Here is a 26,531-nt window from a genome sequence, read left to right as displayed (position 1 = left end):
GTCCCACTCACTGATCCCATTGTTCTATGCTGGCCTCTACAGAACTCAAGAACTCAAGAACTACAGAACTGCAAGTGCAGTGGAAAATGCACACTGTTTTCGTTTCGAAAACTATTGCGTTCCTGTAGAACAGGCATAACACTATCAAGACAAAGGAAAAGTGCATTTAATGCAATATATACACAAATAATATATATTAAATTCAAACATCGTTATTTTTATATAAAGAAACTTTACTTCATTAGAAATAATATAGGAATATAAGAAGTAGTAAACAGACAATTCTACTAATAACATTATATCATAATATTTATTTTTTTCTAGTTAAGTTCTTATATTTTATTTTTATTACCAAAACCAACTTTTCTAGTACCTTAGCCAATTAGGCAATAAATATAAAAAATTAACTATTTTATTTTATAACAAGTGTTCAAATTGCCCGATATTCATGACATATTCCAATGACTTAATTGAAGCAATTAGGCTGTTAATATTAGTCAATAGCTTTCTGTGCCTGTGCCAAATATTATATTTATTCTGCGCCCCAGAAAGTGCATTGAAATAATAAAGTGGAAGAACGGAAAGTCAAGCACTGCAATGCAATGCAACGCAAGAGCCGAAGCCAAAATAAGAAACAAAAGCAAGTGGGGGCATATCTTACTACGAAAATTAATGTGTGTCGTTATGTCTACATATGTGTCTATGTCTATTTCAACGTGCCCCACCGAAGTGCATGTGTGTGTGTGCGCGTGTGTTTGTGAATAAAATACGCAACCTTCAAAAAAATCTAACAAAGCAAACTTGTTCAATAGTCATATGCGTATCAGGAAGTCAACATTTCAAGGATTGACTCATTGAAAAAGTCGAATGCGATGGCAACAAAAACAAGTTAGTCGCTGTTGCACGCACACAACTGCAAGATCAAATACACTCCCTCTCTTTCGCTCTCCCTCTCGCACACACACACGGACACTGACGAGCATTAGGCGAAAAAATAAAGCGCGCCCGGCAAAATGCAATGCAAAAAGCGGCAACAACAACTTATTTACAGTAAAGCACTCACACACACACACACACGGACACGCTGCAAATCTGTGAGATCAGTTGCAGTTGCATTTTCTCTGCGAGCGAGCTTTCGCTCTTAAGTTTGAACACTCTTTTTCGCGTCGCTCGCTCTTAATTCATTCAAATTGTTTAACGCAAAAGTGCAAATACCGCAAAAGAGTTTGCTTGTTTATGTTATTGCTGCTGTTGTTGTTGTGTTTGTTGTTGTTTTTGCCTCTACTCCAGCCGCAATTTTACTTTTCATTGTCCGAAATTACTCACAAGAAACATATTGCAATTTGTGAGGTAATTTCTGGCTGCAAAGGGCAGGGAACTGCAAACTGGCGGGCAAACACGAAAATCGAGATACTCATAAAAAGTGAAAATTAACTTCATTTGATTGATAGAGGTTGTATTTTATTGAAAGGGTTTTTAAGAGTGTTTTTTTCAGACAAATCTTATTTCAGAAATTTCGAGATTGTTGAAAATATTTAATTCACATTAATTACATAAATACAACTATCATACATATGTAAGTGTATGATAGTTGTATTTAGAATTGCGAAAATAACTTTAAAAATATTTCTTAATTTTAGGTAAACAATGTGAATTATACACAGTTTGAATATTTTATTTACTTTGAGTAATATTAATATGATCAAAGTTTGATAAATATAAACTGAATTTTTATAAGCAAAGGTGTAGAAATAAATAAGAACTTCAGAATTTCCCAGTAACATTTACGTGCTAGGCATTCACAATTGGCTGAAAACATTTGTAAATAACCTAATTTACATTCCCTAAAAACAGATACTCATATCAGCAATGCGCGTTTAAAAATCTTGATTCCCCAAAATTCAGCCAGTGGCCACAAATTTTCCAGTGCATTTACATGGCACAGTAAGTCCTTCGGGCTTTAAGCCCATCCCTGACCTCAGTAAAGCGTTCAAAAGCCCCAAAAACGACGAGGAACCTTCACTCTCGGCCGGCAGGTTCATTGCTCAGATTCAAGGCACTAACCTGGCCAAAAGCGCCACTAGTACTACACTTCTGTCAATAACAATAAACTCCTTCACGCAAAAGGCAACAAGCTGAAGAAAAGACAAAAATAAAAAGAAATAAACAAGAAATTAAGCGAAAATGTGGAGGAGCAAAACAAAAACCCAAAAAAGCTTTTCAGGCTTCAGACTTCAATTGAAATTCGCCTCGTTGTCGATTCGATCGCTCTCGCACTGGAAGGTCGTTGCATTAAAGAGTTTAATGACCAAGGAAACTTTTGCCGAAATATGAAACAAAAGCGGGGCCGCAGCAACAACCACATCAACAACAACAACAACTAGGCGCTGCTGCGTAAACTGCAGCGGGCAGAGAGCAGCGACGCCGGCAGAGGCAGCGGCAGCAGCGCCCACAACTCACTTACACTCCTTTCATGGCAACAACACTTGGGAAAGGTCAACGAACAACATTGCCTCGTCGGTCAAAAGCAGAGTTCACACGACCAGAGCGGGATGGAGCGTGTGTGCGAGCGAGATGGGGCGTGGGAGCGAGCGAGAGGGCGGCAGATGCAGAGAAACAAATTTAAGAAAGTGCCCGTCGTAATCCTAATGTTAAGTGATCGAAGTTTCAAGGTAAACTAAAGATATCCAAGCTGTAAGTCAATTGTTGGTTTTAAAAGTGCTTAAGAATTCGCGTTTTCAAACTGCATAGCTAGTAAATGAAATGGTAGAAAACAAAAGGAGAGAAATTAAATTTCTTATATGAAATGATAGAAAACAAAACAAAAGATTTGATTTATTATCTAACTAAATTTGTGTTAGTAATGCTGACAAATTTTCATTAACTTTGTATTTGTATTTGAGATAGTAGATATTTTGGCGATGTTTTCAGCTTTTAATGATTTGTTTTGGAGTTCAATGATTTGGGGGAATGGGTGGGAATGATACCCATCAAAGTTTCCAGTGCATGGGGGGAGGGGGGAGTGAGTGGGCAATACGCGAACGCAGGCCGATGAATTTTGTTTTGCTTTTGCTTTCGCGTCGAGTGGAGTGAAATGAGTGAGTGAGAGAGTGAGTGAGTGAGTGAAAGAGTGCGAGAGCGAGTGAGATGGCAATAGGGAGTTGCTCCAAAAAGTAAAAAGTATGGCAGGCCCCTACCCCCGCCCCTTTCCCCCACGCAAAAACTCATGATTCAAAGCAATTAATAATTTATTAATTGTTAGTCACATTCGAGCTATTTTCACGCCGCCAAACGTAACCAGGCAGCGACGCCCACGCCAGCAGCGCAGTCGCGTCGCGGCGCGACGTCACCGTTTGCATTCATTCACTTTTTCAGCCGAGAGATCAACGCACTTTGTGTTGATCCCACGAAACAATTTGCCGTTTAATGCACCCAAAAAACAAAAAAAAACCGAAAATATAACGCAAAAATCAAGAGCAGCAGTGAAACTGCCACAAGAAATGCAGCGCATCGCGAATTATTTCGTTTTATTGAGTAACTTTTATGGGGAATTTCACTTTTGATTTAAAAACACCCAGCCAAATTCCACGTTGGAATGGCTTCTGACTCAGCTATTTCCTAATTCAAATCAATTTGCGCTTAATTTGCTCTGACATTTTGAGGCACAATAATTTTATGAAAATTAAAAGGTGACAGCAATAGTTTAAGTACTTATTTATATAAATAAATAGGAATATTTACTATATCCGAACTATCAACAATTTATTATGGAATATTTATTTATAAAACAAGAAAAAAATTCATAAGCAAAAGAATGATCCATATTCGATTTTGATCGATTTGTGAAGCGAGTGAAATAAAATTAAGAAATGCAGCTCCACTTGCATTTCGCCGCTGCACAAACTGCCGGCGCAAGCAGCGACGCCGACTGCGCTGCGGCAGAGGTGCAGCGAATGCAGTCGAAGCAAGTTTTGTCACTGATAGCGAAAAACGAAATAAATAAAAATAAGATACGCGCACAAAGCCATCGAAAGTTGGCCGCTGAGACATTGAAAATATTTCGTCGCCGTTGCCGAAAAAAGACCAAAATACGAAAAACATGAAAAATTATTTTAAGAAAACGGCGAAAAAATGCACAACATGGAAAAATGCATTGCGCTGCCCGCGGAGAAGATAAGCCCGAATAAACCAAATCGCAGCAACCAAACCGAAAAAGAAGCCAAACCATCAGCGTAAATGTGTCGGTCAAATTCCTTGGCCCGAGCGAGGATGCCCAGCCTGCTGGCCGAGATGCCATGCCTTTGGACCCGGCCAAAAGGCATCGCAATGGCCATCGCCGTTGCTGGGTGCAAGTACTAAACTCGTTTGAAAGTTGCAACTGCCGATAGGAGGAGGAGGCTGGGAATGATGAGGAGGAGGTTGGGGTGGCCACAGATCGAATGCAGTAATGTCTTTCTTTTGGGAATTATGGATTACCTCGAGAGATGAAGGCGGCGAATTTGCTTGCCAATTCGAAATGTCCAAAAAGGTTCGACCATCGAAGGCCAAAGTTCAATGGAAAGACATATCGAAATTTTTGGGAAGCAGATTCATTTTAAAACGGAGATGAAAGTATGAATTTGAATGGGTTAAACCAGCGATTGAAAGTGGTGAGTAGGTTTAAATGAAGCGGCAAATGACTACATTTAAAAATTGTAATATATATATCAAACCAAAATGAATGCATTTATTTCAGATTGATTATAATTGGCCCTCTCAAGAGACTGCATAACTTTACCAAATCATCTAAGAATTCAATTTAGTAAAACACTTAAATCATTGGAAACGGATTAGATAGATAAGTTTTGTATATATTCATTAACATTTCTATTTAGAGAGTTATTATTGTGTTTAAATAATACCCTCTGAAAATCCTTTCCAAAGGGAAAGTGCATCCGATTCTGATCTGCATTTCGCAGGCGAAAAAAAAGAGAGGAAAACGTTTTTGTATATATCTTTGCATGACCAAAAAAACAAAAGCGAATCCGAATGCAGAAGAATAAAAAAAGACAAGAAAAAAAAATAACAGAAACGAAAACGAGAAGAAAACATTTCTCATTGAAATTGAATGCAGCGACGCAAATAAACGCGAAAGGGACGGCTATAGGAGCGAGCGAGACGGGGCGAGAGTGCAAGCCAAACATTTGAAGATGCACCATAAAACCAGCCAACAACACACAACAGCTTCCTCCCCGCTTCCGCTTCCTCCTCGCGCTGGAAAGCTGAAAAGCCAACCATGCCCATTCCCAACATGCCAGGCAACATTAGAAAACTGCAACCCAGCGACGCCGACTGCGACTGCGACAGAGGCGGCGGCAGCAGAGGCAGAGGAGCTGCAGCGGCTGCAGCAACGAAACTGCAGCGAAAGAAGCGAATGAACCAAGCGACTGCACAGTGGGCTTGACCCGTTAAAATTGAACAAGATAACTGAGATAGTGCGTTATAACTTAATGAAGGTTTAGAAAATAATTTAAACTTTAATAAAAATATTAAAATTTAGACTTATGGGAAAACAACATGAATATGGAAAAACATATGAGTATTACAGTTTTTGGTTAATGTGATTAAATGCCAATTCCCCATTGCTAGAAATGTTTTTATGCGTTTTTAGACATGGCTTTGCAATTAATTACGAATTTCTATTTACCAAAGAATAATCTTCTTTTTAATTTATGAATTGATATTAGTACGTGCATGTACCTAACAAATTGCTTAAGAGCACTTAAGGGAGCACAACATTCGGCACAGCACCCACTGTGCGGGCAGCGAGTATATGCATCAAAAAAAACAGACAGTAAATCTGATTGTTTGGGGTAATTGAACTTTCTTAAGAAATTGCGACATGTACACTTTGAAAAGCTCTGGATTTGCGAGCGGCGGCAGTAAGACAGAGCTGCAGTTGCAGCGGCGGCGGCGGCAGCACAAGCAGAAGCAGAAGCCCAGCAGCAGATACAACAGCAACATCATCGGTGGCAGCGACGTCGCAGCCGCAGCAGCAGAGGCAGCAGAGGCAGCAAAGGCAGCAGCAGCTGAAGCAGCAGCAGCACACAAATGTACGCCAATGACCGAGTTCGGGTGAAAGACCTTCGATAACCATCGTCATCATCATCATCATCGTGTCGTTGTTGCAGTTGCAGAAACTCAGCCGCTGGCAACGTCATTATCATCATCACCGAGTGCGGAGTGGCCACAGGGGGTGGTGGGTGGTGCCGAGTGGTGCCGAGTGGAGTAACGTGCCTTGCTCTCTGCGGTAGTCAATGCACTGTGCCCCAACAATAACAACAAAACAAAAACAAAGCGCGAGAGAGCGAGAGCAGGGAAACATTCGAATTCATTGAACTAAATTTAGCATCTCTCTTTCACTCTCTCTCTCTTTCTCACTCTCTTGCGGGCGCGAAAAAGCGCGGGAGTTGTTTCCATTACGCCAGTGTGCTCACACACACACACACCAACACATACACGCACATAAGTGTGCGTGCGTTTCGAGGTGCATTGCATTGCATGGCGAGACCTCAACTAAGGCTAAATGCGCGTGTGTAATGGTGTGAGCATTTGGGGGCTATTGAGATAGGCGCGTTAGAATCTCAAATGTGGCTCTCAAACCGCGGAGCCTTGGCCGCTCGGAGCGGCACGTGTTTACAGTTCGGGTGGCACTGGGCTTTCAAACTGCCAATGCAACTGTAAATCGCACGAGCTGTTGTTGTCGTTGTTGTTGCTGGCTCAGGGCAGCGGCGAAGGACAATCAACTTTATATAGTCGCGGGATCCTTGACTCTTCAAGAATATCTTGATATGGTCGAGGAACGCCGGCACAATTAAAATGCATAATGTGGGGCCCTTTTCAATTGATAGCTCACCAGAAGTTCTGGTGGCATTCAATAATTAGTGTTTTTTATTACATAGATAAATATTAAAAATTAAGATTCTCGTGTTTATTTTGAAATTAAATAAAATTCGGAAATATAGGGACATTTAAATGAAATAGTTGTGCTAATTAAGCAGATTGGATATTAATTTTGATGTTTTTTGTACCACGCTGCGGATAAGTAATATAATGCAATCCATAATCTGAACATTTGATTGTTAGAAAAGACAGACATAATGAAATGCAATTTAGTTTTTTTTAGATAAAATATATACTTAAAAGTTAAAATAAAACATTTTAATTAAAATGTATATACTTTTAAAATTAATTATTTAGGCAATTACAATAGGAATGAATAATAATGGCAAAGGAAAAGGTTAGACATAAAATATTTACATATAAACTAAAACTGAGGAAATATTTTTTACTTGCTGAAACACTACGAATGACTTTACAACTACGACGACACTACTGCTTTTTACGATCCTCAGAATATTTTTGGGGATTCTAGATTTTTCTAGGCTATTGCTGCCACAATTTGGAGCTGCAGCTGTTCTCAGTTCTTGACAACGGACTAGGCTGAGCGGACCAGACCAAGAGTGCATTTTTGTTTTAATTCTTTTGTTTTTTTTTTTTGCTTTTTCGGTGCTGAAGTGAATGTACGCGGCGTCAATGCACGCTCTGCGTCGGTCGAGAATGACGCGGTGGCAATGTCACTGATCCTGGCGTTGACCTCTGGCGGAGTCTCTCTGCCTCTCGCTTGCTCTCGCGCTGTCTCTCTCTGTTTCTCGATTTTTGGGGGTTCCAATATTTTTATACACAAAGAACAATATACATTTTTCGAGAATGGCATAGGCAATCATATTATTAAGTGATCAATTTGTAAACAATTTTCAAAAAGTGATGTGGAGTAATAAATATGAATAAATATATACATGATTTTCCAAATAAAGGAATATTAATTCAAACAATTAAGAGTTAAATCATTCATTTTTCTCTGTGTATCTTTGTATCTTATTTTTGGCAATGACTTGGGCATTTTCAATTTCGTTTTCGAGCCTGATTTTCGGTTCTACGCGGCAGTGGCTTGGCCCAAGTTATTTAATTATTATGCTCGGAGCTTTTTTTTGGGCAAGGTCATTGAAAACCGTGTTGGTTTCGCCGTGGTTGTTGCCGTTGCTCTTTCGATTGTTGTTGCTACCGGCAGGCGGCACTTCTCTTGCTGCTTCTACTCATTCGGATTGGGTCTTAATCAAGGTGAGTCACCTTGGCCTTATTTGCCTGTCCGTCTGCAAGTGTGTGTGTTTGTGTGTGTCTCACTCACGCATTGCCAAAAAAACAGAAGGGAAAAAGCTAGCTCGCTCACGAAGCAGAAGCAGAAGCAACGACACAAGTAAGGCAGCGCAGCGCAGGGAGAACGAACCACCGAAATCAACTCAACTCAACCCAACTCAATTCAACTCAATTCAACTCAAATCAACTCAACTTAACTCAACTCAACTGAACTGAACCCAACTGTTGCTGTGGTTTGTGTGTTTTCTGCTGGCATTGTGGAAGGTCATGATTTTCGGCACTTGTATGGGTGTATGGGTGAGCGACTTGACTCGCTGGCATTTGCCTTGCCTTTCTGCCTTTCTGTCTTTCTGTCTCTCTGCCTTTCTGACGTTGTTTGCCCCCTCTGCCTCTTCATCAGCCATTCGGCTGCCGAAAAGTTAAAGTGAATCTGATACACGAAAGCGAACTGAAGCCGAATTCGATTTCCTTACTGCAGAGCTTTTTATGCGGCGAATGCCAGCTAAGAATGGTTAAAAGTGCCTTTATCTGCCAAAGCCAAGGCACTGAAATGTTAATTGGTATTTCTTACTCCTATAAATAATACTTCTTTAAATAATCAAGAATACAAACGATATATTTTTGAATGCCCTTTAAAAATATACATTCTTAAAGCGGCTTAAAATTAAAATTTCGGTTGTTAAGTAATATATCAAGATGTATTTAGTCTGCCATTTAAACAGCTTAAATTGCAAATGCCAATTTAAGCAAAATATTAAAGACACAATTTCAAAGCGTTAATTGATTTCGTAAGCTGCTCGTTAAAATAAGTAAATAAAAATAAGCAACATTTCCTGGCACATAAAAATATAAATATTTTTTGAAGGAAATATGATACTGCAGAAAATATTAATAAAATATTGTATAACCAATGTTCCTATGAAATAAAATACAATGCTCCTAAAGATTTTGTTTAAAAGCAAAAATACAATTTTTAGTGAAGTAAATGCAAAGCTCGAAAATTGTATTTGAATTTAGTTATAAGTTTCATTATTATTTAAAGATTACTAATATGTTAATTATACCACATTTACTTAGCCCATAAAGTATTCATTGCATAAAACCGTTGTTAAAGGGCATTCAAACTGCTTTAAGCACTTGCCATATTTCATTGTGAGCTGGCTTTTTGATTAATCTCTGCTGCTCACTGCTCACTGCTCACTGCCGTTTGGGGCACGTGCCCGCGATCCACCAAGCCCTTGCCATTTCAGGCCTATTGGGGTAAATGTTTATCATGGCTACTCTTTATCTTGCGTGCCTCTCGAGCCGCGCAAATGCATAATTAAAACTGAAAACTTAAAACTGAAAACGCAAAAGCCGAAAACCGAAGACTGAAAACTAAAAACTGAAAATCATACGCCGCATATGGCTATATGGTTAATCGAAAAGCCACGACTGAGTCGGACTTGGACTTGCACTTGGCCTTGCGGAGCCGAATGCTCCGCTCTGCTCCACTCCGTTTTGTGGGGCCGGGGGCCTTGAACCTCAATGTGCCGAATTGTGTGTTGTGGGGGCAGAAGTTTAGCGTTGAGCCAGCAGTATGTGCTTTTGGCTGGGTTTTTTCGGCTGATGTTTTGTTGAACTTGCCGCAAGCGGCAAACAATAACGAAAACATTGAGACTTGTACAGCCGTACTGCCATACTGCCATACATCCATACAGAATGCCAAGAAAACAACGTATGTAGTTACCAACAAAATGACGCGGTCGCAGACCCACAAGATCCAAACGTGACTTGAGGTTAAAAAGCATGTGTGTTTGTGGGTATCAACTTCATTGGCACGAAGCATCTGCTGTCCGCTCGTTCATAGTCACTTTAATATCATTCACATAACTCTTAGAACTAGTTTTTTTTTTTTTTTTTTGGTAAGCAGAAGGCCTACCCCACCACCCCCCTCATATTTTAGACAAGGCTGCGATTGCCCAAGAGCACCCAACAAATATTTCAACAATTGGCCGGGCCATCAAGTGGATTTCTTTTGATTTGTCTAAGGTTGCTTCTGTGTTTGTTCTGCTCGATTTTTATCAAGTATACGCCTCGTAGGCCGCTTATCACGCCACCAAGATCACGGAATGCCATTCACAGCTTAGCCGATTGGCCAGATTACCGGGGCTTTAGCTTTGGCCAAATTTTATGACTCTAGAAGCCATTCGAGTTTTGAGCTCACCGTAAATCATGCTGATGTATGGCTTGTATGGTTTGGGAATGAGGAAGTTCGAGGGGCTCAGCAAATATACTTCAAAATGCACAAAACAGATGTTATTGTTAGGTGATTTTTGGCTTTAAGTGTAAATATGCATAAGGATAGGAGTTAGTGCATTTGGATAATTAAATGAATTTGCAGGCATGTTTTTCAAATGCTTGCTTTCCAATTTTCAAGGACTTGATGAGACTTAAAACTTCCGACAATACGATGTTTCTTATGGCAAATGAAATAGAGTTAAAAACAAAATAAGGCTGATTTTCTTAAGGAATATTTAATGAATGTTGAAAGAGTAATACAATTAGAGTAAATTTAGATGGGATTTGAGTTGTTAATCCTAGAAATATCTGTATATACAATCTAGTTAGATTAAAAGCTAGTTAAACTACATATCTTTTGTTAGTTTTTTCCCATTTATATTCTATAGTTATTCTTTTTATTTATTTGAGATAGGAACCGCAAACACTGTGGCCTTGCTAAATAGTAAAATATACAGTTTTCCCGTACTAATTGCACTTTTGACTTTGTCACCGGAGAGTTTAGCACTTCCCGCTCCTCCTGCACCTGTGCCCAGAATCTCCACCATTGCTTCCACATACGAAATTCAACGGATACCCGCAGCAGTGGCCGTAGTGGCAATAGTGGAAAAGGCAAGAAGAGCGAGTACTTTGGGCACGAGTACGCCGGCAACTATGTAGTATCATTTGAGCATGTGTGTGTTGGTGTGTGCGTGTGTGCGCGGACATAGACAATACCTAGTATATATTTTGAATGGTGCGCTTTGTATCGGCCTCCGAATGTGTCTAGAGCTTCAATAGCAGGCCAGGGTCATGCGACATGGGAGGAAAACTGAACTGAACTAGCGCGAAACTGAGCGAACTCGGCCGATTGTATCTGTATCTGTGTGTGTGTGTGCGAGTGTGAGTGAGTGTGTGCGTGTGTGTTTGTGCGGGGGTCTATTGATATTCGAGGGTTTGCTGGTGTGCGTGTGCTGTGTACGTAGTGCCCGTTATCGGAAGAAAACGCCAAAAGCTCGCGTTCATTGCCTTTGCAAACGTTTTCAGCCCGTCCCTCCCTCTCTCACCGTTCTCTGTCTCGTTCTCTCTATCTGCCCTCTCCCTCGCTCCATATCACATTTAGATAGTTTTTGAAGAACTTTATAGTTTTCTGCCCCACCAACTTAGAGATATCTTTTATTTGGGCATGAAACCAATTTTAATAAATCAATTTTAGTTAAGAGCTCTACCCGAAACTTTCTTATCGGCGGCTAGCGCAAATCCCACTTAGATTTTTTAGAAATACTTGTTGCCTTGTTTTGGTTTTATTTTTGGCAAATGGGAATGGGGGAATGGCGATGTTTGGTGAGGTTGGTCAGGGATTCCGTTGCTCAGCGGCAAACGGAATAAATTTTAGGAAGTACAACGTATTTTCAGGGCCCTCAGGTCAGGCGGTATTATTTATTGCCCCCTTCGAAGGCCGATCGCCTAACTTTGACTTGCAAATCTGGGTAAGTTTTTTATCTCGTTTTGTGGCTTACGTTGTGTGGAAGCGAAAAACGAAACGGATTGACATGTAGCATTTACAAAATCTTAATAAAATAGCAAATTATAATTTATGTGCTGTGGCTGGCGCTTTTAACGATCGCTTCTTCACTTTGTATCGAATTCTGTTAATTGGTTAAAACCCAAACTGAACTCTTAACTGGGCCAGCGCTTTGGGCTGTGAAATTCTAGAAGGGTGAACATTATCCAAAATCAAACATGCAAACAGTTTTCTTACCAAATTGAAATTCAGCGAATTCGATTTTTTTATATTTCCTCTATTCTGGGATTAGTCATGCCCGCATTAAAAATAAATAAAAGAGAAGAAGGAAAATGTGAATGAACAAATATTTATTTCAGTTATTGCATTGCAGTGCAATGAATTAAAGCAGTTTGTAGATTCAAACTTTAAAGGCTTTAAAATTAAAAAAAAAGGTCAAATTAAAAATGTTTTCTTGTTAAAAATGTTTGCAAGTCATTTCAAAGTACTACAAAGCACATAGTATTTGTTACATAACGAGTTTTCCTATAAAATGGTTGCATTTTTGCTATGTTGTTAGGATGTAATTAGCTACAATTAATAGCTCATTATTTTTAAATTAATTAGTGCTGAAGAAGAATTGAAAACATTTGAAAACTATCTAAACCATATTAACAATTGAAAATATTATATTATTTAGCAAGGAATTTTGTAAACAAAGCAAGCGTTTCGCACATTTTTATTGAAAACATGTCAAATACTCGATATGTTAACAAAGAAAAGCTTTTACTAGTACTTTGCTGCATTATATTTTAGTTAGTCCACCAAATGCTACTTTTAGTAAAAGGATATTCTGGCAGGATCTCCATCCACTTTTCCCACCCATTTTCCAACCCAATCGGAAGATCCTCTCCTCCCCCGCTAATTGCCAACACTTTCACGAACTTTCAAGTATGCAGCTAGACATACATGCGTCTATGTGCAATGTATGTGCAGCGATGACGAAATGCATAGAGAGCTTTTTGTGCGCCATTCGCTTCCTGCATTCGAGGCAACTCCGCGAATGCAACGCTGCGTATGAGCGATCTGCTGGTCGAAAGGAAAACGAGGTTCTGGAATTAGCCACTCACCATCTCAAGCAAAAGTAATCCAATTGGCGATATATCCATTATGTTGCGGCAGCAGCAGAAAAAAAATCAAATACTTTATTGCTTCAAGTTTTCGATCAGTTAATTTGCGATATATTCACTTAGTATCTAAAATTCTTGTGTAAATATATGTATGTATAAACTTTCAGGCACTTTTCTTTATGGGGGGTTTGGGGGCGTGGTCAGGGGAGGGCGGGAAGAGCCGACCAAAGGCTGTCAGATGCCACCAGATATTTGGATTAATTAATTGACATTTTAATGAATTATCATAATGTAAGGCCACTTGAACAGCGAGATTTTTTCGCGCGATTTTCGTTGCTTCAGAAGAACTCTTTGTAACGCATTTTATTTGTTTGATATTTTGGGATTGTGGGATTGCACTTTTGATCGCTAGCAAAGCGTTTAATTACCGACGCGACGACGGCGACGGCGGTGGGCGGAAAAGTGGGCGGGCGAGCGGGCAGGCGGGCGGTCGGTTGGCGCGAACGCTGCAGTTACAGTTACGTTTGAACAATTGATTTTAGTTGCTGGCTATTTTGTTTTGTTGTTTGGTTTGGTTTGGTTTTTTTGTTATGTGTGTTTGAAAAGCGAAGGTTTTCCTCTTCGCATTCGAAGCGCTCGAATCTCTGAGTTGCGGGAAAATTTGCGACTGTCCGTTACAGCAGTCAAAAGACAACTAAACGGCGAACCAGCGTATTTTCGCGCACAGCCACTGCGCTGCACTGAGACCCGCTCACGCACACCAGCGCACCTCGCACCTCGCAGCGGCAACCTCAACGCCAACGGCAGAGAAACGCTCAAGTTCACGCTCTGAACTTCAAAGCTCGCTTCCGAGCGAAATGAGCGTAAGCGAGGCTAAGAGAGCGCAATGCAATTGCAATTGCGATTGCAGCGAGAGCCAAAGAGAAAGGGCAGCTACAGTGCAACCTCTGTACGTCGGAATTGTGGCACTCTTGTACTCTTGTCTTTGCCTACCTTAATTGAAACGATACCTAATTTAATTTCAAGGCTAAGAAATATATCAACATTTGCGTTCGATTAACGTAAGATACATTTCAATGATATGCGGCGGAAACTCACGTAGTTGCTTTTCTGCTATCACCAAAAAGTAAATAGTAGATTATACTCACTTTCAAATATAAAACCTGTTACTTTAATTCAAAATATAGCATATTAAATTGCTTGATAGGTGTTTTTTTTGGCCTACTCATATACTTCTGTCTTAATCAATTGGTTACCAGTAACAACTCTTTGCAGCTCTCTTTTTGATGACTTTTATTTAACTCGTATTACAATTTGAGTTATTTGTCCGTTGCGAATGAGGATCCCTCATTCTTTTTTAATGTAAACATAATTTATGGCCCCCAACAACTACTTTCCACGTTAAAGTTTATTATATTAGATTATATTAATTTCCCGAAATTAACCATTATAATGCGTCATTTGTGTGGCGTGTTTTACTAACCGGCTATTTATTGAAAAAACAAATGGGTACAAAAGTGAGACTTGAGAGGGTATCTTTGATGGCTCCATTACACATAAAATATACAAAGCGTGCCCAAAGTTCAACAAGGATAAAGGATGGAAACATGAGAGCTGGCAGCTGCGCGCTTATGTGGTCTTTAGCGATGTCGGAATCTTGGGCAAGCCGAACTCATCCGTTTCAATGGTGCTCTGTAAGAAATTAATCTATTAGTGAACAATCCAGCTATTTTCCATATAAGCAGCTTTATACCTTTCCAGGAACGATGCTGTCAGCTCCCGGCTCTCGACTCGGCGCCTCCGGAGCCTTGATCACGTCATCCAAATAGCTGGTGTCATCGTCCAAGGCAATCTCATCGCCCAGGGCATCCAACTCGGCCTGCAGGTCGTCGTCATCCACCTCAGGCATGCCGTAGGTGCGGCCCAGCGCCTCCTGCACCTCGTCCGCTTGCTCAAACATATCAGCCATGTCGTCTTGGATGTCCTACAAGAAGTATTATACAAATTAATTAATATACCGATACCATTGAACAGCTAACTATGCCTACCTCGATCTGGTCGATGTTGATCTTCTTGTACTCGGTCTTCATCTGCTTGACTCCGTCCTTCATTGCAGCCACGGTGGCCTGAGTATCCTTTAAGGATTGCGCCGCATAGTTGGCCTGTTCCATGTTGAACGACTGGTTGCGCAGAGATTCCGCCTGCTGTTCGTAGCTGTGTAGTAAACCAATAAAGTTCGACATGGTTTAAACCAATTTGAGATGAGGGTACAATAAGAATTAGATCGTGCATGTAATTCCATGAGGTAAAGGAATCAAAGATTGGCAAATGAAAACTCCCAGAACATGAAACTCTGCAGAAAAGCGGCAATGGAGTTATGAAAACGAATCAATACAAAAGCAGTGGGTGGGGCACTGAACGTACGCCTTCTTTTGTTTGAGCACCCGGAGTGCCTTCTGTTTCACTGAGTTCTTGGCAGGACCTTCTCGCATCTTGGACATTTGCTCGCGGTATTTACGCAGCTCCGCTTCCAGTTTGCTGATCTTCTCTTCGATGTTTGTGGCTCGGGCATCGACCTGTTGTTAATAATAGTACTTTATTTGCTTTGTTTTTCCCATGATTTCGACACTTACCCCGGCGATGCAATCGTTTAGGCTTGGACCCGGCTCCTTGGGCTTGCCACGACCGAAGAGGCGATTCATATTGGTTGTTTTTCTATTTTTTGTACAAAATGCAAAGTTAATGGGGAATTTGAGGGTTTTCCACCTTATTTCGTTTTAAAAATTTTGTTTGATGACTAATTGTCTTCTTCTTTTTCTGCACCAATCAGCTGTTTCGACCAGTGATGCCCATCTCTAAAGCGTTGGGCAACACTGTTTCAGTAAACAGTAAATGGGTAAGTAAACCGAAATAGTTTGTTCTTAAATTTTACTTATTAGCAATGTTTTTGTTACTGGTTGAGTAGTTGAAGACATTTATGCATGTGCAATACGTGTAGTATTTAAGAATATGATTAGGAAATAGAGGCTGTAAGCGAATGAAAACACATTTTTACAGTTTTAATAAAGTGTACTCTGTAATAAATAGAAGCCACGTCCATAGCTTCGAAGAGAATGTGTAAGTTGCATTTATTTTAACGGTTTTTAGTTAACACGGCTTAGTAATTTTCGCTTGGTATTTTCATAACGCATAGTTGGTGAGTTTTAGTACATTCCAGCTACTCCGCTGGTATTACTTAATGGCCGCGCTGCGGTCCTACCATTCGCATTGCAAATTAAAAACAAAACGGATCGGCGGGCGCTTTTGAGCTCTTAACTACGTTAATTTCCGCAATTAATCAATTCGTTCAATAGCCAAAAGCAAGTGCTGCGGACTCAAAAAATCAGCAATGCGTCGTTCGAACAGATGAAAGTGAAATCAGCCTGCGGGCCATTGCGATTTTCGACCATTTTCGATAGAAGGAAAATAGAGTGCTAAAAATATACAACAACAACAATAAAATTGGCAAAGCTTGAGCAAACAAAACTGCGTAAATAAGGCAGTTAAATAATAGAGCAGCACATTTGCCAGCAACTAGTCGGCGAAAATCCAATAAATCTGCAGCTGGCCCTTTGACGTCACGGCCCATCAGCTGTTTTGGCCAGAGGAGCACCCCACTTTTTCCGCTATGACGCGCAGAGTCGCCCACTGAGTACAGTAAACTCCCACGCTCGGCAGTCACTCCACAGTAGTCCCCAATGGACAGCTCCATGTACTACGCACGGCAGCGAATTGCGGCCACCACAGAGGCTAATGTCAGGGTCATCACTGCGACCATGGCCTCATCTTTGGCCAATGGAACAGCGGCTCCACGCGCCGACGACGGGGGCGTCTCCATGAACAACTTTTACCCGGCGTTGGTTCAGTGCTTCGGCATCATCATTTGCGGGTAAGTAGATATATGGGGGAACTACTTCGCACCTAGATAGCTGCCGCACGCATCCTCCCCGATAAGATTACCCATTTATTTTACGTCAAATTTGCAAGCCTTTGTGTGATTAAGTTACAGGCAAACCGACCTATTGGGTTTTATGAACTTTATTGTTACTAGAACATTTAAATGTTATTCAATTACATTTAAACTATTCTCATAGTCATCTTTTTTTTAACAAAACAAATATCATTTAAGCACAGTAGACTTAATAAAAATTTACAAATAACTTGAGATAAGATAATTTACCTTAAGAAAAGAGAGACACTTATATTCACTATAATTAATTTCCTATATTTATTGAACTATCAATACAGCGTTTCAGTTTGCATATATCTTAGAATCTATAACTTACAATTTTAATGTACAAATAGATTGTATATCTAAGAATCTATAACAGCTTAAATGTACAGATAGATTGCATAGCACTAGTTACGATATAAGTTGCCCCATCCCTAATCCCTGATCCCAACTCCAAAGTATTGCACCTTATCGCATCGTACGTGCGGTCAAGAAAAGTGGTGTTTGCACTTATATACTTGTACAGTGACCAGCATTTACGACGGATCATTTGACTGTCTCGATTCAGTTTAAATTTCTCTGATTTGTTTTCCCCCACTTATCAATTGACACTCGAATTTTATAATCTACGGCAAACTGCTGGCTCACTGTCTGTGCCCGTCGGTGTAATTAAGCTAAAACACGCAGTAAAATTTAATTCAATCTATTAAAAGAAAGATTTGACTTGATTTAATATTTGAACATATTTTTGAACAGTTTTTGTCTCTATCTCTGTAATTTATGCTGCAGTTCTTTTAATTGCGGATGCATTGCGAAAGAATGTTTTGCTTAATTTGTTAGAGCTTGAAAAAGGTTATTTAAATTACAAAATTTCCGATTAGTCATTGCAAGTCGCCAACTGATATTGTTTGATCATTCACCTGAAAAATCCAAACCTTTAAACATTTTGTTCCGGCTATTTCGTAGTGAATATCTTTGCTTTGCGGCCAGTAGCTGCCTTGTTTCCCAATGTTTACCCACCTATTAATAGCAGTTATAATTGAAAGAGCGCTTTCATAAATCTGAACTAATTCCCGCCGTTCGTGGCACTTTTCCTGGGAAATTGCCGTGAAGCACCCATTAAATTTGACATACAAAAAATTGCTCAATAACAATGGGGAGCGGCGTAGGTAAATACTCGTATGTAAATTTCCTAGCTCCTATATCAATCATTATACATGCATCTAAGCCGAAACTTAATTGCCAGTGGGCAATAATCGAAAGTAAAACGTTTAGAGAGTGCGAGAAAAACGTAAAAACGCTAAGACTCAGTAGAAACAATTACAAAAATGACCTTGCAAAACAGCGTTTAGCATTTAGCCTGTAAACAGCATCGAGCCACTGCACCTGAGGCAATATTTGCACCGTTTTTGTGCGGATTATGTAAGCGCAATTACCGATTTGTCTACCGGCCACCGCCAATTACTGGCGATATGCATGCCCAGACAAAGAGCCACCGCCTGGCAGATGCACCTCCTCCAACTGTTCAATCAAACAACTGCAGATATCGCCCCTACAAACTCGGCTACAAAGTCGGGTGCGATTATACTTATGTATACTCGTGTGTTACTTAACTGTTCTCCCGCCGCGTTCGTTGGCATCTGACTTTAGAATCTTCTGCTGCACTTGTGCAGTCGACTAAGCGATACCCTGCCCTTAGTCCTTATAATTATTTAATCGTAGATATTAGGGAACAACACATTTGTTTAACTCTTACACCTAGCTATAATTCAAAGCCGAGCTTAAATAATATTCTAATATTCATGTAACTTATGTAATAGCTTAAATTCGAATAGTAATTATCGTTTAACTTACAATTTTCTGTTAAGTACAAATACCAAGTATTAGTAAACCTAAATCATATCCATATCAATCACATGTCTCCTTTCTGACACGCTATAATCGAAGGGTAGCCAGAGATGCATTTAATTCCAGTTTTAAGTGCTGCTCGTAATGCAATTAGAGTTTGTTTACGATTGTTATCACATTGAAATTATATTTAATCATTTATTTGACGAATCTGCGTTGTGTGCGTTTGCTCTGTGAGAATTTGATTGCCTTGCTGTAGGCATTTTCATTTGTGATTTAGGTTGGGAATAACCTGATAAGCGCTACCATTAATTAAGGGGCTATAAACACCTCATCTCGTTTTGGTTTGAACTGTAGCAATAGTGCGGGTATAATAGATGCACTGATCGCATGCATACTATGTGTGTAAGACGCTCTAGTCTAGAAATTCGCAGGTGTTTCTTCATCTGGGATTCTGGGCAAAAGTTGCCCAACAGGTCGGTTTGCAGTATTATAAAATTAATAAACTTGCACTTTGTTTGCGCACGTAAGATGAATATTTGCGTGCCAATCCTCACAGTTTGCCAATTAAGCTACACCTCTTTTTTTTGGAGTACATAAACGCTTTTTAACCGGTTGACTAATTTTGGTTTCGTTTCTCTCGACTGAGTTTCTAGAACATTTGTTTTGCTCCACAGATAAATGAGGCAGATAAATAAGGAAAAGGTGTTGACGTTTTCTTTTCATTCTAGCTATTGTTTATGTATAAAGTCTGTGGACAGACCTTACTCAATGACAACACCTGTTAAAACTTGTATTTAAGACCCAAGGGAATGCTCAAGTGAAGACCCATAAATAGCTTTCCACTATTCTTATTTTTACCAAGTATTCTTCTGATTACCTACCTATAAATATAAACGGAATTTCTTTAGAGAAGGGAATAAAGAATTTCTCCATGTTTGCTCAATAAAGAAACTATAGTTGTATCTTCCTCTTTCACGAAGCTTTCATATAAGCACACTTTGTTATCAGTCATGTCTTGTAACCTCTATTCCACTAAATAAAACATAGATAATGTCTACAAGTGTTTCACATTCCTCGGAAAGAGCATTCTCGCGCGAACCTTTGTAAACCCAGAAGCAGAGTTCTGCCAATACTAACAAATCTCGCGGAGATAAGAGATCACCAGGTTCTTCCCAGAACATGCAATTAATGCAATAAATCGAATTGAGTCATAGGGAGAGGTCACTAAACTAGTTCGTTTAGCACAGGGGGAAGTACTCCCTACTCCAGATTAGCAGACAAATTAATTTGTCTCGTCGAATGTGACAGAAATACAAACACAATCTTTGTTAGCCAAGAGACAGACCGAAATAAAACTGGTTTACGAGGAGATCACGTGTGGCTGTGGTGAATGTGTTTTACATGCATGTAGAGTACGCTGCACATATTGATTAAGAGTTTCCGTATTTCCGACTGGCTGGGTTATTAGCATTATAAAAAACGCCTTTCGATCGGGGGGGGGGGCGTGGCCCGACACGCCTTTACAACCTGATTAATATGGTGTAATGTTCTCCTTTTACTCGCTCCTTGCTGCAGTTACATTGCCGGACGCTTCAAGATCATCAGCAATGCGGAAACCAAGGGTCTGGGCACGTTCGTGGGCACCTTCGCCCTGCCCTCGCTGATCTTCCTGTCCCTGGTGGAGCTCAACTGGAGCGCTGTGAACTGGAGTTTCCTTCTGGCCATGCTCGTCTCCAAGGCGGTGGTCTTCTTCGCCGTGCTGATCATCTCGCTGCTGGTTGCCAGGCCCCTGAACTACGCTCGCGGTGGCTTGATGGCTATATTCTGCACCCAGAGCAATGACTTTGCTATCGGCTATCCCATAGGTAAGTGTATCCTGTGTATACCTTATCCTAAATTCATTTAAATTCCATCTAACAAAACACTACTTTTCCTTCAGTTATGGCTCTCTATAAGGATGTGCATCCGGAATATGCCTCGTATCTGTATCTGATGGCTCCGATCTCACTGGCTATTCTGAATCCAGTTGGTCTGGTCCTCATGGAGATCTCCAAGATCATTAAGAATAAGGAGGATGTGGTTGGTGTTTGAACAAATCCCTCTCCCTCCAAATATACTATAACTTCTTATCCTTTGTAGACCCGCAATCCACCACTCTGTCCAGAAACTTGTCCCGCGGAGCAGATGTCCAAACGGAATCGCTGCCTCGGTGAACGGACTATTCTGGTTTTAAACACCCTTGTTGCATTGTTCTTCAACCCGCTACTGCTGATGACCTTGCTGGGTGTTGCAGGAGGCTTCCTGTTTCCCCATGGTCTGCCCGAAATGGTGTCCAGTACGTTGCGTGTGCTTGGCCAGAGCTTCTCGGCAACAGCCTTGTTCCTACTGGGTCTGAAGATCGTAGGGGGAGCAGGATCCGAACGAAAGAGCACAGGGTTTCTGTTGCCTGGTGTTCTTATACTGGTTAAAATGTAAGTTTTCCTCTGACTATGTATGCATTCATTAGATCAACACGTGTACTCTCCTTTTGCAGATTGGTGCTACCGCTCGTTATCCGACAGACGGTAAACATTATGCAGTCTGGCCAGAACTTCAACGACACCACCGAGCTGAGCACCTTCGGCTTTCTCTACGGCACCTTTCCAGCTGCCCCCGGGGCTTTCGTCATTGCGACACAATACAACATGGAGGTTGAATTGGTAATTGGATTGAAAGTGAATTCAAATCCACTTCCCATTACTTATGTATTCTCTTCGTTCAGGTTGCTCGAAGTATGGTTTTCTGTACATTCATCTCAGCACCGCTGATGTTTATATCAGCCAAAATGATATCGCTGACGAATTTGAAGCCTCTGGACTATCTCCATGAGCTCGATGCCTTTTCGTTTGACATCAGCGTGGCCGGCGCTGCTGCCTGTTGTATCATGCTGGCATTGTTGATCGTGACGAAGCGCTTAAAGCGAATGCCCCAGAGAATAACATTCTGTCTGGTGCTTTCTCAGGTGAGCTATTATTATTAAATACTTCAAGGAATTGGTTTGTAAAGCATATCAATTACAGCTCATGTGCTGCATAGGAGTAATCCTCTGGTCGAAGATGGAGCACGTGCACCGTTGGCCTTTGTACCTTCAGTTTCTCCTATTTAATATCGGCACCTACAGCACTCGTCTGTGGACAGGACTTTTAGCCATTTCACTACTCTTCCTGCAGTGTCGCAGCTTGTGCTTCGTGCTGAAACTATGGCCCTATATGGTAACTATTTGTGATTATTATTTAACCACCTACTTTAACTTAAATTTCCCGCTTCAGCTGGTGTTCGCCTGGGGTGTGCCTGCCGTATTATCAGCCCTTTTAATTGCCTTCGACTCGAATGTTATGTCGGGAGAGAAACACAATCCGAGCTTTCAGTACGGCAATGCTCAGGCAGCCATCTCAGTTTTCATGCTCGTTATGTGCTTTATAGGTAATGGAAAAAGTAATTTAAGCAGACCTTTTAAATCAAATTATGATGATAGATCTATATGCATTTGAAGAGTTAATTCAAACCTGTCGGGTCTTTGGTTTAGGTTGGTAAAGGTTATTAAACCACCCCGAGACACCTTTACGGGTCTGACAGGTCCTAAAATGATGCACCAAAAGTTTTCAATCTGATATAATCAATATTTGTTACCTTTATAGTATCATATACAATGTGTTAAACCAAACTACATTTTATGTTCCAGTAACCGTTGGCTGTTTGGTGCTGCATCAGCGATATAAGAAACGCTACGAAAAGTACATGACCTATTCACGTGAGTTGTCCAATCCGGAGTCGGGTAGGTCCCTGAACCCTAAACGCATACAAAATCTTTAATATTCTGATTGCCACAGAAACATCCGATCTGCACTCGACAATATCAACGACTAATCTGCTGAGCAACACGGATCAATCGTCCATCAGACAAAGCGTACGCACAGCCTCATATTCGTCATCATCCGACGATGAGGATATGATACCAACAGCTGCAGGATTGCCAAGCAGTAGGTCGAATGGTAATGTCAGTGGAGGAGCAGGATCAGGCGGAGGAGGTTGTGGTTCTGGCAATGGAACTTGCTGTTCGGGAGGAGCGCAGGTGAACCATTCCTCAACAACCAGCACCGTGGTTGTCGACATTGAGGATCTGTTGAATCGCACACGACAACGAGCCAGTGGTGCCAACAATAAAGATCTGAACAAGATCGAAAGTGCGCCTGCCACAGAAGAGTAAGTTCTGACCAGATATTTGCTTTGTTAATAGTGATAAAATGACTTACTCTTGCAGAATTCGCAACCAAATGTGCAGCAGCTCCTTTAACTGCGGTCCTAGTACGTCGCGTCAAAGTTGTCAGACTATTATCGAGCGATATGAGGACCAGAACAGACGTGGGCTTGAGCCCCTAGAACACCCGAGCGACTCTGATGAACACCAAACTTTGAAGCATACAGTCCTCTTGATCATTTTGCTGTGCTCAATGTTTGTCGGTCTCGCAGTGTCCATTTGGACTTTGGTCATGGAGGGAATGTCGGGCATATATCTGGAACTGAGCTTCCTCGATGCTTTCCTAAACTTTGGTCAAGGTCTGATTGTGTTGGCCGTTTTCATTACCGACATGGGCGAACTTCTAATGCCAGTTGTGAAACTATGGCGCAAGTTATGGTAAAATCAAATATTGAAAACGTAGGGACTCTTCTTAAAGTACTTTTCTTTAAAGGTATGGAGCCAATGTGGTCAGTCTACCGCACTGGTCGAACGTACGGCCCGAAACAAAGCATATTTGTGAACAATTCCGCAATCATCACTTGGAGAACTGCAAAAAGGATATTGCAAAGGACCGAAGGTGGGCATCGCCTAGACTCATTATATTCCTAAGTTAAACAGATATAGGGAACCTTTAGACAGTTATTATATTTAGTTAGGTTTCCTTTGTTAAACATTTTATTTTAACCCTTCTAATTACTGCAACCCTTAGAATAGTAAGCAGCGATAGGAATAGTCATTTGGATGGCAATAATTTTTAGTTTCAGTTCAACTAAGTAAGTATGTGTGTATAAGTATTTTCATTGAACTTCAGTAGTTACCAGCTTAGCACTTAGCTTTATTCTATCACTTTTAATGCTTATACATATTGAGTTGCTTGAACTTAACTAGAAAGTCCTGATGTTGTAATCCCTTACTAAATAAATTCTTTTCTTTTTCAGGTGGCGCATTCGAGTGTATCGCAGGGTGTTCTACGGCACCGAGTTCGTCAGCTGGCTCATTGAGGTGGGTCTGTCCAAGGATCGAATGGAGGCTGTGCACTACGCCCGACATCTGGTCGATGGCCGGGTCTTACGACACATCAACAACGTTTATCACTTCGAGGATAAGCTGCTGCTGTATAATTTCTGCAGTCGCATATAGATGCAGCTGCTGTAAAAATGAAGAAACTACGCCAAATTTAGTTTGATTTCCTGTTTAGTTTATCTTGAATGTAATTTTGACTGCTGTGATTGTACGCCAAACAAGCACGCACACACAATGCAGTCAGTTGTGTGTGGGTAACGGTGATGGCGAGAGGGAGGATGAGCTAGTGAATTTGTTTATATTGCCCAAGTAAATTGCTTGGCAAACGAAAGTTTATTTTTTAAATGTTTATTACTAAGTAGTTGACTCAGCTATCAGCTAGAGCTTTATATAGTGCAATATAGAGTACTGAATGTAACAAAATATGCAAGTTTCCTAAATATTCAGCATAACTTTGTACTTTAAGCGCAATTCTGTGTCACAACTAAATCGAAAACTGTGCATAAAACGCTATAAACGAATATGTCTATATATACACACATAGTATAGTAAACACCCATGAATAAATATATATATATATATTGCATATATACCTCAAGCCGCGAGGCCCAAAGAACAAAACATTTACCATGCATTTGTGTCGCATTCAATTTCAATCTTAATTTGCATTGTTTTCTCTTTGAAGCACCCCTTTTGATATCTGTTGTTTTGTTGCCTCCATCCGAATCTTCAGACATTTAGACATTTTCGATCGGCTTTTGGTCTTGCACGCGTCGCTCAATCTGCGTTTTGCGTGTCCGAAATACCAATCTCGCTTAATTCCGGACACCGGCAACTCTACTAATTGTTCGCCGGCCATCTTCGATTTATTATTCTGTTAACGATGCCTAGAGCTATTTTTTGGTATGCGCCTGTCTTCCATAAACATTCCCGGAGAGAAGTGTCGCTTCTTCTCGCACCAAGTATCGCCAATCCATTGAAGTTCTGGTTTGTTTGTTATGCTAAATGCAAGTGATTGTAATATGCGATGGCACAGTGACTACCAAAAGCATTCACTGGTATCAGTTGTACTCGCATTAATCTATTAACGACTCACCGGGGGTTTAGCTCAATTGCGTTCCACTTATTAGTTTGATGCACTTTATTCCATTCCAGTTATGCTTACAAATGTTTCGGCCTTCGACGGAAGTAGTTCCCTATCTTAACAAATAGGAAGATATATATATATATGAGTGCAGTGCAGTCATGAGCCACAATTATATAAACGCCACTGCAGAAAATGAGTCATTCAGGGACATTCAGTTTTCTAGCCTGTGTGGCACTTTCTAAGTCTCTTTTAAATTGTGCACCCTATGATCCAAAATATTTTGCTTACTCAAATAATAATAGTACTTTAAGTTAATAATTTTATACATTTAAATTTCCGCTTACTAGCCTAACTTTTTCATTAGAAAAAAGAAAACAATTTTGTAGGGCATCCAAAGTGCCTTAAGAAATATTCCTCTGGTTTTATCTTGATTTTATTTTTATAGGTGGTTCAACACATATTTAAGTTTAGTAAGCTTTTCAGTGGATGTTTGACAACCTTATCGCTATTGACAGATTAAACAGACTGTCTGGGACTTACCAGAACCTCGAGGTCGACAATTTGAAACTAATTTGACAGATTGCAGAAGACTGCAATGTGCCATTACTTGGAGTCGAGCACGCTGTCATGAGCCCATACCTCAGTGTCCTGGCCCATTAATCAGCCGCTTTATGACTGAACAGTGCTCACTGAATAAGTGCAAATAGTGCGTTATTATTTATTCATTTCATTTTGCAAGAACGCGCCAAAAGAGGGTCAGAGGTCAGTCAACCCTTGAGCCACCAAAAAACATTTTTTATTGGTCCCAGCCATTGAAGCCACCACACGCAGAGCAGGCCCAAATATATGAGCTGCTGTCCACGTTGCTTTGGGCATCCAATTTCGAGGCGTACAATTAATAGACACCGAAACAATTCTGGTGACGCCTAACGATGATGCCAAAGGACACCCAATTCTGGGCCACCATTCGCATTTTGTGTTTTGTTGCCTCTCGGGGAATTAACTAAAAATAGTCCAACCGCATGACGTCTGCAGGAGCAGGAGGCAGTGGGATGATAATCAAACCGCAATTTTACACCACAAGGACAAGACATCATACACCCCACAGCCGCAGGCTCGTTAATTTTATCTACAGCTGGCAGATGTAGCATTTCATTTCCAGTTCCTCATACGCCCCGTTGTCGCCGCCACAACCGCGAAGTTCGAACAAC

The 26,531-nt window shown here is 40.6% G+C and overlaps 3 protein-coding genes across 4 annotated transcripts in view; 1 reads left to right on the top strand and 2 right to left on the bottom strand.

The window, feature by feature from the left end:
* Positions 1 to 13,252, bottom strand: part of LOC120448986 (ecdysone-induced protein 74EF) — a 62,231-nt gene extending 48,979 nt beyond the window's left edge. The window contains exon 1 of the mRNA XM_044006044.1: positions 13,090 to 13,252. The gene's annotated coding sequence lies outside the window, so the exon portion shown is untranslated. The remainder of the gene's footprint in view (positions 1 to 13,089) is intronic.
* A 1,297-nt stretch (positions 13,253 to 14,549) lies between these two features.
* On the bottom strand, positions 14,550 to 15,913 carry LOC120449801 (charged multivesicular body protein 5). The gene is made up of 5 exons (XM_039632446.2): positions 15,723 to 15,913; positions 15,514 to 15,665; positions 15,138 to 15,303; positions 14,843 to 15,073; positions 14,550 to 14,781 (listed from the first exon to the last, which is right to left on the bottom strand). Exons 1-5 carry the CDS (start codon positions 15,789 to 15,791, stop codon positions 14,719 to 14,721), a joined length of 681 nt encoding a protein of 226 aa, XP_039488380.2. The 5' UTR covers positions 15,792 to 15,913; the 3' UTR covers positions 14,550 to 14,718.
* A 435-nt stretch (positions 15,914 to 16,348) lies between these two features.
* On the top strand, positions 16,349 to 24,854 carry LOC120448226 (integral membrane protein GPR155). Of its 2 annotated transcripts, none has more exons than XM_039630122.2 (13): positions 16,349 to 17,017; positions 20,507 to 20,796; positions 20,871 to 21,010; positions 21,071 to 21,402; positions 21,465 to 21,630; positions 21,693 to 21,932; positions 21,991 to 22,182; positions 22,240 to 22,393; positions 22,653 to 22,721; positions 22,801 to 23,173; positions 23,232 to 23,606; positions 23,662 to 23,787; positions 24,149 to 24,854. In XM_039630122.2, exons 1-13 carry the CDS (start codon positions 16,827 to 16,829, stop codon positions 24,348 to 24,350), a joined length of 2,850 nt encoding a protein of 949 aa, XP_039486056.1. In that variant the 5' UTR covers positions 16,349 to 16,826; the 3' UTR covers positions 24,351 to 24,854. The 2 variants fall into 2 exon arrangements, with proteins under 2 accessions (XP_039486056.1, XP_039486055.1); XM_039630121.2 differs by having other exon boundaries at positions 22,653 to 22,745.
* Positions 24,855 to 26,531: the final 1,677 nt, after the last annotated feature.

Source organism: Drosophila santomea, chromosome 3L (assembly GCF_016746245.2).
Source record: "Drosophila santomea strain STO CAGO 1482 chromosome 3L, Prin_Dsan_1.1, whole genome shotgun sequence".
Taxonomy (NCBI): domain Eukaryota; kingdom Metazoa; phylum Arthropoda; class Insecta; order Diptera; family Drosophilidae; genus Drosophila; species Drosophila santomea.
Note: the sequence above shows the minus strand (reverse complement) of the source record. Positions and strands in the feature narration are given on the sequence as shown.

Coding starts and splice junctions, on each gene's coding strand:
- LOC120449801 (XM_039632446.2), bottom strand. CDS start 15,791: ATGAATCGCCTCTTCGGTCGTGGCAAGCCCAAGGAGCCGGGTCCAAGC. Junction 15,666..15,722: donor TAAACGATTGCATCGCCGGG/GTAAGTGTCGAA, acceptor TATTAACAACAG/GTCGATGCCCGAGCCACAAA. Junction 14,782..14,842: donor ACAGCATCGTTCCTGGAAAG/GTATAAAGCTGC, acceptor AATTTCTTACAG/AGCACCATTGAAACGGATGA.
- LOC120448226 (XM_039630121.2), top strand. CDS start 16,827: ATGGACAGCTCCATGTACTACGCACGGCAGCGAATTGCGGCCACCACA. Junction 21,011..21,070: donor TTAAGAATAAGGAGGATGTG/GTTGGTGTTTGA, acceptor TATCCTTTGTAG/ACCCGCAATCCACCACTCTG. Junction 23,788..24,148: donor GATATTGCAAAGGACCGAAG/GTGGGCATCGCC, acceptor TTTCTTTTTCAG/GTGGCGCATTCGAGTGTATC.